The following is a 12,409-nucleotide window of genomic DNA, read 5'->3' as shown; positions in this document are numbered from 1 at the left end:
CAAGCATTTGCGACTATAATGGGAAGGGTGTTGTCCACTTTAGTTCGGAGAGGAATTCGCAAGCACCGAAACCTTTGCTTCCAAACTACAAACATTCGCTCCACTTTTGTTCGTGTGGCAATATGAGCATGGTTGTAATTGCACTGTTTTTCACCAATTGGGCTTAAAAGCAGTGTCATTAAGTAAGAGCGACATGGGTAACCGCTATCACCCAGAAGAAGTCCACCAATGAGATTGTTTTCAAACTGCGAACATAACGAAGAGTTGTCAAACATTCTGGAGTCATGTGTAGATCCTGGCTATCTGGTGACAATGTTTGTAAAACATAAGCCTGAGTCACATACAGCTTGCACATTGATGGAGAAGTATCCCTTCCGGTTTCTGAACAGCTCCCTTTCATCTCCTCCTGGTGACATGATTGGTATATGACTTCCATCAATGCACCCTACAACATTAGGGAATCCAGCTACTGAATAGAACTCTCTTTTGGTCATGTTGAGAGCATCTCCAGTGGGAAATTTAATGAAGTGTGACTTTCGCTTGGCAATAGCTTGAGTCACTTTGTGTACAATGCGACAGGTTGTTGACAGGTCAACTCCAACCAAGTCACCATCTGTTCTCTGAAAGTGGCCAGTCGCATAAAAATGCATAGTAGTCAGAAGTTGCAGTATTGGGGGAACAAAAGAATTTCGATTAGATATATATTCTAAATCGACAAGAACCAGTTTCAGTAATGCTGAAACGCTTCCTTTAGAAAACGGAAATCTATCAAAGAATTCAGAGTCATTTACTTTTGACCACTTTTGAGAATTCAGAGTCATCATATTCTTCTAATGGGTTGGCTCGATCTCTAATTATTCGCTTTGTGAGGTCTTCAACATCAAGTTCAGCACAATCCACTACATTCACTGCATCAACCATGTTGTTATTACTATTTTGTATCTAAATTGTACACACTGGTATTCATGAATTCCATACATGTAATGAAAATACAAAGTGATACGTGTGCACGGTCACTGTGATCAGGTAAACGTTGATGACAAGCGAAAGGGTTAGGGATGGACAATGTAGTATGAGTATCAAGTATGTATGTTGTACAAAAACTCCTACCATAAAAATAGTTCTATATATCATGAAATGCCAAAATATGAACTGTCACATATATAAAATATGTATATGTTCAAACAGCTTGTCAAACAATTTTTAATAGGCCTGGTACAATGTATTCTGGGACATCCCTAGAAAGGGGTTTAAAAATAGTATTTTTGTTGTACAACAACTCCTACCATAGAAATAGTTCTATATTATATATCATTGAATGCTAAAATATGAACAGGCACATGTATATAATATAAAAACAATGAAAACTATCAATACTACAAAAAAGTGCTCAATGCTAAGCAAAAAAGCAAAGCAGAGCAAATTAAATCAAATATAGTTATTACTATCTGAAGCCTTTACAAACTGTTTCACCTAACGGATCATCAGAAGGTCTGCAAAAACATGCAAAAAAAGTAATGAATCGATAATTCCTGAAAAGATATTAAATATTACAACTGTAATTTAATCTGCAAAAAAAACTTTTAAACCTGTACTTCCTGAAAAGATATTAAATATTATAACCGTAATCCAATCTGCAGAAAAAAAAACCTCAGAATTACTAAGGGCTACCTTCATCCATTACAGTACTACAAAGTTTCAATGGATTTGTCCATCTGGAAACCAAGCAACCCGATGGCAACCTCTATGACATCACAAAAAAGCAAAATGCAGTTTGATGATCAATGCAACCTGTAGTAATCTGAACAAAATAAATGGAAATTGTTTGTTTAAAAACCTGTAAAAATTAAATGAGATTTATAACCTGTAAGAATCAAATGAAATTTAATTTTTTCAAAATTATAACCTGTGAAAATCACAAGGAATTGTGATGATGTAATCTGTAGTAACCTGAACAAATGAAATGAAATCTGTTTCTAAACCTGTGAAAATTAAATGAGATTTATAACCTGTAAAAATCAAATGAAATTTTTTTTAAAATAACCTGTGAAAATCAAAAGGAATTTATTTTATTTTGAAGTACTTGAGTTTAAATTTGTTTCTATGACGACATTTACCCACCAGTTCGGAACGCTTGTTCAAAAGGTGGCCACTATCAGCCTTCAGAATGGCCAGCTTTTCAGCCAAACATAGGCCACAATTATTACGACCACCTCCACTATAAGGCCGAGCACAGCTGTGGATGGACCAAGATATTTTAGGATCAACACCCTTGTCCTTAAGGTCCCAAACTGCCTTAGATAGTTCGGTGCTATTTCGTTTAGAACTATCATTGAAGGTACATTTATGGTAGGAAAAACGTTTTTTAAAAGTAGTTTCACAACAACCAATGTAATTAAGGACCTTCGGGCCGTTATCAATGGTAGCTTTGTAAACAACGGCCTTCTGCAAGCATTGTCCATTCAAAGGACAATCTGGCTTCACCCTGCAATTGCAATCAGGCTGCGATGGTTCATTATCAGTCTGCAATATTGCTTTATTGTGGGAGGATATGATGCTTGCAACATTCGGAGTACAACTGTAGCTCAGCTTAATAGTGTTACGGTTGAATATTTTATGCAATCTATGATGGGACGGAAAGTGTAAGGAAACAAGTTTGAAAAATTCCTTACCAATATTGCTATCAACCTGCAAGCTAAAAGGAGGGTTAAACCATAAAATTTTCCGACTCCTTTTCCTAGATGTTCGCAAGTTATTAGCAGGGTTGTAGCAAACTCTCTCCGCAAAACCACTTTTCAATAGGGCATCATTATAAACAGATGCGGTCTTATCAAATTCATTTTGGCCAAATGATGTGGCGGACAATCGCTTTGCAATCATAGTCGGGATTTGTCTCTTAATGTTGGGTGGGTGATTGGACTGGGCATGGATGTAAATGGGATCATTATTTAGTTTTCGATAAGGCCAGAATTTACCAGATAGCAAATTCAAAGTGACGTCAAGAAAATCAGTTTCAATTAGACCAGTATCCACAGTAATATTTAAGCCATGTTGTTTAAATAATTGAATGACATTTTTTCTCAAACGATAAACGATCAACGAAAATACATGGCTTTTGTTCGTAGATCTTTCTGAAATGTTTTTCAATTTTATTTTTTTTTTAAATTTTGCACTTTTATATGCTCTAAAATGCCATTCCTGGTGTTTTCAGGATAAAAAATAAAAATTTTAAGCAGTTGAAAATGTGGATTTTTAAAACTTTGAAACAAAGAGCATGAGGGATCAGTATCGAGCACGAGGGATCAGAGAGAGAAAGCGAAAAATTAAGGAATGTCATCACGGAGGTTGAAGATACTTTATTTCAAGAGCTCTGTGCCCCTGAAAAGAGCGATGTTGGTGCAGTGGACCTCACTAAAAGATTTAGGCTATATATGCTAAACCATCACAGCACGCTTAGAATAGTGATACCTTTCAGAGTAAACGTTTTCAAGGCATGTTTTTGAAATACAACACACCAATACCATCCAGCGCGGCTGTGGAACGCATGTTTTCGCTTGGAAAGCACATTATGCGTCCCAAACGCAGCAGATTGTCAGACAAACGTTTTAAAATGCTTATGTTTCTACAAGGAAATAACTAAAAGCTTTGAGCTTGGGGGGGCATTGCCCCCCCCAAGCCCCCCCGGCAATTACGGGCCTGCGTTAATAGAGTCCAAGTATTGTTTACTTATACGGCCAATCTGGGACTTGGAAGGGTTAATCAACCTGCATTTAGGGTTCGATGTAAAGTTAGGTTTATGATCTTTTAGTGTAATAAACGCTGGGTTGCTTGATACTTTTTCAACCCGATCATCAACCTTTAACGCCTTGGCAATCTTTTTAGCCTCAGTATTGATTGTGTCACTGATAGCAGGATTCACCTTTTTGTATTTTGCCGATACATTATCATTAAGTAATTTTTTATAATCCTGGGTTTTAACTTTGTACAGGTTAGTAGTTTTATCTGCTGATATCAACAGATCTGGAGAGTTAATAATGTTCTTAATGTCATTAGTTAGTTTTCTCTGAAAAGAATTGTAAATGGGTTTGAACTTAATATTACGAACCATCTCGTATAAACCATTCTCAAATGGTATCAAAGCACCATGCTGTGGAGGTGTTCTTTCAGTCGTAAAGCCAAAGTTATTAAAATGCTCAGACTGAGAAACATCCTGCTGGTTAAGATCGAAAAAGTAGGCCTTCCAACGTAAACGTTTAATAAAATTTTCAATCTTACCTAACATCGTCTTCAAATATCGATCCTTACTTGGGATAGCAATGTTTTTTAAAGAATAACCGTAGTTAATCTTTTCCAGATTCATAATAACTGGATGGTAGTATCAAAATAAAGTGCTCAACTGACTCAGTGCCAGGAGCAGAATTAAAACAATGAAAACTATCAATACTACAAAAAAGTGCTCAATGCTAAGCAAAAAAGCAAAGCAGAGCAAATTAAATCAAATATAGTTATTACTATCTGAAGCCTTTACAAATTGTTTCACCTAACGGATCATCAGAAGGTCTGCAAAAACATGCAAAAAAAGTAATGAATCGATAATTCCTGAAAAGATATTAAATATTACAACTGTAATTTAATCTGCAAAAAAAACTTTTAAACCTGTACTTCCTGAAAAAATATTAAATATTATAACCGTAATCCAATCTGCAGAAAAAAACCCTCAGAATTACTAAGGGCTACCTTCATCCATTACAGTACTACAAAGTTTCAATGGATTTGTCCATCTGAAAACCAAGCAACCCGATGGCAACCTCTATGACATCACAAAAAAGCAAAATGCAGTTTGATGATCAATGCAACCTGTAGTAATCTGAACAAAATAAATGGAAATTGTTTGTTTAAAACTTAATTAATTAAATTAAATTGTTAAATTAAATTAATTAAATTGTTTGTTTAGAACTGGTGGGTAAATGTCGTCATAGAAACAAATTTAAACTCAAGTACTTCAAAATAAAATAAATTCCTTTTGATTTTCACAGGTTGTTTTTAAAAAAATTTCATTTGATTTTTACAGGTTATAAATCTTATTTAATTTTCACAGGTTTAGAAACAGATTTCATTTCATTTGTTCAGGTTACTACAGATTACATCATCACAATTCCTTGTGATTTTCACAGGTTATAATTTTGAAAAAATTAAATTTCATTTGATTCTTACAGGTTATAAATCTCATTTAATTTTTACAGGTTATTAAACAAACAATTTCCATTTATTTTGTTCAGATTACTACAGGTTGCATTGATCATCAAACTGCATTTTGCTTTTTTGTGATGTCATAGAGGTTGCCATCGGGTTGCTTGGTTTCCAGATGGACAAATCCATTGAAACTTTGTAGTAGCCTACTGTAATGGATGAAGGTAGCCCTTAGTAATTCTGAGGTTTTTTTTCTGCAGATTGGATTACGGTTATAATATTTAATATCTTTTCAGGAAGTACAGGTTTAAAAGGTTTTTTTGCAGATTAAATTACAGTTGTAATATTTAATATCTTTTCAGGAATTATCGATTCATTACTTTTTTTGCATGTTTTTGCAGACCTTCTGATGATCCGTTAGGTGAAACAATTTGTAAAGGCTTCAGATAGTAATAACTATATTTGATTTAATTTGCTCTGCTTTGCTTTTTTGCTTAGCATTGAGCACTTTTTTGTAGTATTGATAGTTTTCATTGTTTTAATTCTGCTCCTGGCACTGAGTCAGTTGAGCACTTTATTTTGATACTACCAGCATCCAGTTATTATGAATCTGGAAAAGATTAACTACGGTTATTCTTTAAAAAACATTGCTATCCCAAGTAAGGATCGATATTTGAAGACGATGTTAGGTAAGATTGAAAATTTTATTAAACGTTTACGTTGGAAGGTCTACTTTTTCTTCTGCTTCCCTAAAATATGGCGTAAGGCTTCAGTGATGGCTATTCTCAAACCAAAAAAGCCTGCCGATGACACCAAGAGCTATAGACCAATATCTCTCCTTTGTGTTTCATTTAAACTCCTAGAACGACTGCTTCTTTTACGTCTTGAACCTATCATTGAACCTCAACTACCGAAGGAACAAGCTGGTTTCCGTCATGGACGATCTACAGTTGATCAAGTTGTGAAACTCACTGACGACATTGAAGATGCATTCGAACATCGAGAGAAAGCTGGCCTGGTACTGGTTGACCTAACTGCAGCCTATGATACGGTATGGCATCGTGGACTGACTCTCAAGCTTCTTCGTTTTATCCCTAGCCGTCACACAGTTCGATTCATTTTGGAGATGATCTCTAATAGACGCTTCACACTTCACACCAGTGATGGACAGAGCAGTCGACCTCGCTCTTTGAAAAACGGCGTACCTCAAGGATCAACCTTGTCACCACTGCTATTCAATATTTACGTCAGCGACCTCCCCTGCACCAAGTCAAAGCAATATGGTTATGCCGACGATTTAGCCCTACTAGCCACTAATAGAATCTGGTCCAATGTAGAGCACTCACTGGAGTCAGATATGAAAAGAATTTCGGAATACTTAAATACGTGGAGACTGCAACTCAGTGCTACAAAGACTACCGTCAGCACTTTTCATCTCAATAATCACCAAGTCAACAGGAAATTGAAGGTCGAAGTCAATGGTTGTCAGTTACCGTTCAAGAGTCAACCAACTTATCTCGGGGTGAAACTGGATAGGCAACTGACGTACAAGCAGCACATCCAAGGCCTGCGTGCAAAAGTAACCGCACGCAATGGACTTTTGAGGTGCTTGGCCGGCACAACATGGGGGGCAAAACCATCTACCCTCCGCATAGGTGGCCTGGCGCTTGCCTACAGTGCCGCGGAATACGCAGCTCCGGCATGGTGTCGCAGCAAGCACACCAAAAAATTAGACGCCTGCCTGAACGAGACAATGCGCATTATTACTGGATGCTTAAAACCAACACCACAGCAATACCTTCCAGTGCTGTCAGGTATCCTACCCGCTAATGTACGCAGAGAAGCGATGGTGTCTTCGTTGGTAAATAAAGCCTGTGCTGATCCGAACCACATACTACACGATTGCGTATCCACTCCCTATGTCCCAATCATACAACGCCTACCATCACGGCGCCCTTTTGTAAGGCATGCTGCAAAACTCCAGCTCGCTGATTTCAGCACGTCAGATGCCTGGTCCGAGGAATTGAGCACTGTGCCAAAAATAAAGTCTCGCCTCGTTCTATTCGATGTCTCTCCTGCCTCTTCACTCCCACTTGGTTCTGAACTTCAGAGAAGGGAGTGGGTGACACTGAACCGAATAAGAACGGGAGTTGGCCGCTTCAATGCTTGCTTGACACGCTGGGGCATAAGGGACTCTGCTGCTTGTCAGTGCGGTGCGACGGAGCAAACAGCTAACAACATCATCTTTGGGTGTCCCATCTATTCCCCTCCCAATGGAATAACAGGCCTTCGCACACTTGACGATCTGACGAAAAGTTGGCTCCAAGTCCTTCCATTCGGCTGACCACAAACTTTCTGCTTCATACGAACGACGACGAGTACTGTAATGGATGAAGGTAGCCCTTAGTAATTCTGAGGGGTTTTTTTCTGCAGATTGGATTACGGTTATAATATTTAATATCTTTTCAGGAAGTACAGGTTTAAAAGGTTTTTTTGCAGATTAAATTACAGTTGTAATATTTAATATCTTTTCAGGAATTATCGATTCATTACTTTTTTTGCATGTTTTTGCAGACCTTCTGATGATCCGTTAGGTGAAACAATTTGTAAAGGCTTCAGATAGTAATAACTATATTTGATTTAATTTGCTCTGCTTTGCTTTTTTGCTTAGCATTGAGCACTTTTTTGTAGTATTGATAGTTTTCATTGTTTTAATTCTGCTCCTGGCACTGAGTCAGTTGAGCACTTTATTTTGATACTACCATCCAGTTATTATGAATCTGGAAAAGATTAACTACGGTTATTCTTTAAAAAACATTGCTATCCCAAGTAAGGATCGATATTTGAAGACGATGTTAGGTAAGATTGAAAATTTTATTAAACGTTTACGTTGGAAGGCCTACTTTTTCGATCTTAACCAGCAGGATGTTTCTCAGTCTGAGCATTTTAATAACTTTGGCTTTACGACTGAAAGAACACCTCCACAGCATGGTGCTTTGATACCATTTGAGAATGGTTTATACGAGATGGTTCGTAATATTAAGTTCAAACCCATTTACAATATTCTTTTCAGAGAAAACTAACTAATGACATTAAGAACATTATTAACTCTCCGGATCTGTTGATATCAGCAGATAAAACTACTAACCTGTACAAAGTTAAAACCCAGGATTATAAAAAATTACTTAATGATAATGTATCGGCAAAATACAAAAAGGTGAATCCTGCTATCAGTGACACAATCAATACTGAGGCTAAAAAGATTGCCAAGGCGTTAAAGGTTGATGATCGGGTTGAAAAAGTATCAAGCAACCCAGCGTTTAGTACACTAAAAGATCATAAACCTAACTTTACATCGAACCCTAAATGCAGGTTGATTAACCCTTCCAAGTCCCAGATTGGCCGTATAAGTAAACAATACTTGGACTCTATTAACGCAGGCCCGTAATTGCCGGGGGGGCTTGGGGGGGCAATGCCCCCCCCCCCCAAGCTCAAAGCTTTTAGTTATTTCCTTGTAGAAACATAAGCATTTTAAAACGTTTGTCTGACAATCTGCTGCGTTTGGGACGCATAATGTGCTTTCCAAGCGAAAACATGCGTTCCACAGCCGCGCTGGATGGTATTGGTGTGTTGTATTTCAAAAACATGCCTTGAAAACGTTTACTCTGAAAGGTATCACTATTCTAAGCGTGCTGTGATGGTTTAGCATATATAGCCTAAATCTTTTAGTGAGGTCCACTGCACCAACATCGCTCTTTTCAGGGGCACAGAGCTCTTGAAATAAAGTATCTTCAACCTCCGTGATGACATTCATTAATTTTTCGCTTTCTCTCTCTGATCCCTCGTGCTCGATACTGATCCCTCATGCTCTTTGTTTCAAAGTTTTAAAAATCCACATTTTCAACTGCTTAAAATTTTTATTTTTTATCCTGAAAACACCAGGAATGGCATTTTAGAGCATATAAAAGTGCAAAATTTAAAAAAAAAATAAAATTGAAAAACATTTCAGAAAGATCTACGAACAAAAGCCATGTATTTTCGTTGCGGTGCATCTTTATGCTAAGTTCCTATTTATGGGTCGCGTGTGCATCGGGCGTGCTTTTCATATCTTCAGTTGACGTATGACTTTACGGACAACTGCAGATTTTCTATTTAATTATTTTTGGTCATATGTTTTAATAAATCTTTTCAGCTGTCGACAATCGCTCCTATGACGTGTTGGGAAGGGCTCGTGTTCTTTACGATTTTGAGCCACGTAGCACCCACGAACTCGGTTTACAAGCCCATCAAGTGGTGAACATTATAAGCAAAGCCGGAGACAGTCATGGCTGGTGGAAGGGAGAGCTTGATGGAAGGGTTAGTGTATTAATTTGCACATGACATAATTTTTAATCTTGTGACGGAATTCAACTGAAAAAAGTGATATCAACAGAGACATGTTTGTAAAACTTCATTTTTTTAATTAAGCTTCATTGCTTCGGGTTCATAACAAAAACATAAAGTAATCGATTGTGTCAAAACTGTTGTTTGTCTAGATTTGATAGAGACGAGATTCCACTCACCCGATGTGTCATAAGCTTCATCAAATTAGTCATTTTTCCAGGTTGGCTACTTTCCTGCCACGTTCATTGAAGAGATTGAGAGGGGGTCTTAAACTGTCTTAGTTCGTTCAACTGTTTCAACAATACTCCACCAACTGGTACAGTGCAAACGCTCTCTTAGAATTTGCTGAGGTGACGCAAACAAGTTCGATCTAGCGTGGATCAACAGACCGTCACTGCTTCTGTTGGCTGGTCCCTGACTGCATTTTCATCAGTTTATTTTAATCACTTCTATGCGCCATCGGCTAGATTCCAATCGCCATCGACACTCTGTTTTTTTTCTCATTAGTTTTTAAGTTAAAAATTTCAAGCTTATTAATGAAATTAGTGTGCTTTATTATTTGTGAATTTTCGCCCATCGTGTGCATATGTTTAATGTTTATGTCAAATCCTTACGAAATATAACTTTTGCAAATATCTTTAGATTTATTTTATTTGGGATAATTCAACCCAAGTTCATATCAATAACCGGAGAATCCTATATGGTGATTCTTTAATGTATTTTCGCTTTTGTTTAATTCGTCATGGTTGCGTTAACTAATCTCAGCTGTCAATTTAAAGTTGTAGTGTCAGCTTCGTGCTTCAAGCCTCCACACAATACGTGATAGGAAGATGACAGTTATAGATGCTGTTCATTGTTCAAGGATAGGTGGCCATTTCCAAACTTCAATGATGGACATGAGTTTGCAATTGAAGCTGCCTCGTATGTGACGTCACATTTTTAAAATGAATGGTTAAAGGTTCCTGGCCAACTGCTTGTTGGTTCCAAACAAGACCAAAGCAGCTGCATTGAATAGCCCAGTTTAATATGGATGGTTTGATCTTTTAAGTCTAATGTGGAAAATAGCCATATGAATTTTAGTTTTGGTTTGAGCTGAAATGGGCTATTGGGGTTTCATGTAATAATTGGTTTTATCGCCATTGACATGTTTTCGGGCCATTTTGCGCTTCCAATTTCACTTTCTAATTGTTTTATTTCGTTCCCACTGTCGTTATAGTATAACCGCTTCGATCAGACCTTGGTACAAAGATTGTGTATCATTGTTGATTATGCAATATCTATTTTGTGCATATAAAGCGTGAATGTGTTTGCTTTTGATATCTCGTTATCAAGTGTATTTGCGATACTTTTAGTAATCTCAATGATTATTCCAGCATGTCGTGTCGAAATCAACATTTCTCATACTCTTAGCGATGATTCTTCGTGTTATCCTGTCTTCATATTTTGCGTCATCAAATCTATGTAAACCAATTTATCAATTTTTTTAATTGACCTGGCGACTTTGGAAAAACGTCACTGCGTCCATAAATGCAACCGACGTTGAATTTCCACCCATTCAATTTCATTTTCATCCTACTTCTTCATCCATGAATGTACGTCTCGATGTACGATTTTGTCATAAAAGTCTCTTGCCCAGTTATGGACAGTGTAACTTTGTCTTGTACGGATTCCACTTCTCTCGCCTGCCCCCAGTGTCAAATGTTGAAATGTTTTTGATTGGTTTTCTTCAGCGCCCATCGCATCCTGTCATAGATGTTGAACTTTGTGCTGGACAGCTTTCGGATTTGCTGTTTTTTCTTTGACTTCAACCTATTTCATGATAACTGTTTGTATATACTTTGATTTAGGTTGAAACAAAGGTTACTTTGTCTTAAATCGACCGAAGCAGCAAAGTTTATATTTCAAGAAAGCACTGTCAAAAACTGCTTGTTTATACCATATAACCCGCAACATGCATTAAGTTTGTGAAGACAATTCAAAAGTAGCTTTTCAATAGATTGTAGGTCTTTTCTGAGGTTTCGGTTTTGTAAGATTTACCTTGGAATAGCCTAGTTACTAGTTAGTCGAAGGCACGTTTTCATCGTAGGGCATTGTAGCTGCACTATTTAAGGGTGCACCACCCATACACAGCTGTAGTTAGTAGGCTACAGCAACATTCCCAGCGCGGTAGTGCGGTGGGAATGACCAGAGAACGTCTATATCCACTATTGACTTGTTTCGACTGAGTAGCGTCGAACGATAGAATTCAACCAGAACACCAAATAAAAGCACCAGAACAACTAACGATTCCACCACCAGAACCCAGTACGGGTACGCTGTCGTTCTACATTGTTAACTTAACTTCAGAAATTAAGAATGAGTGTCAGTAATCATGGTTAACGTTTCTTAAGAAGAGTTCTTCCACTTGGGTAAAGGAAACGGCGTCTACGACTACATCTTCCAGAGAACAGAATTCTGCATAGGCTATTACATTTCACCATTTTACGTTCTAGAAGCCGCAGAAATCAAACAACCAACTTGATTGCAAAAAGAAATAATAGCGAGTCTGAGTTGAATAATCCCCGAATCGTCTCGAATAGTAGGCCTATAGTATAGTATAGTGAAGGATCATAGTTGCAGTTTCTTAAAAAGAACTCTATAGTTTGAATTGGAGAGGCGCATCCACGGGCATTGCCAATTCTACATGCGATCATCTATTAATAGGCTACAACGGTGGATTCACTAGTCGATGAAATACAGTGGTACTGCGATTCAGGCACAATGCAAAGATTGATTACAAGACTGCATTCCGAAAGTACGCGGTATTTGTTGATTGGAAAGGAAGATTCTGGAATTC

At 37.5% G+C, this 12,409-nt stretch overlaps 1 protein-coding gene across 2 annotated transcripts in view; it reads left to right on the top strand.

Annotated features, from left to right (window-relative positions):
* Positions 1 to 11,584, top strand: part of LOC145774372 (guanine nucleotide exchange factor VAV2-like) — a 145,029-nt gene extending 133,445 nt beyond the window's left edge. For both annotated transcript variants that reach the window (XM_082585605.1, XM_082585604.1), the window contains exons 25-26: positions 9,383 to 9,546; positions 9,794 to 11,584. In XM_082585605.1, coding sequence (XP_082441731.1) covers positions 9,383 to 9,546; positions 9,794 to 9,844 — 215 coding nt within the window. In that variant the 3' untranslated portion in view covers positions 9,845 to 11,584. The remainder of the gene's footprint in view (positions 1 to 9,382; positions 9,547 to 9,793) is intronic.
* Positions 11,585 to 12,409: the final 825 nt, after the last annotated feature.

The sequence above is a fragment of the Aplidium turbinatum genome, chromosome 7 (assembly GCF_918807975.1).
Source record: "Aplidium turbinatum chromosome 7, kaAplTurb1.1, whole genome shotgun sequence".
NCBI lineage: Eukaryota > Metazoa > Chordata > Ascidiacea > Aplousobranchia > Polyclinidae > Aplidium > Aplidium turbinatum.
This window is presented reverse-complemented; position numbering and strand designations above follow the sequence as displayed.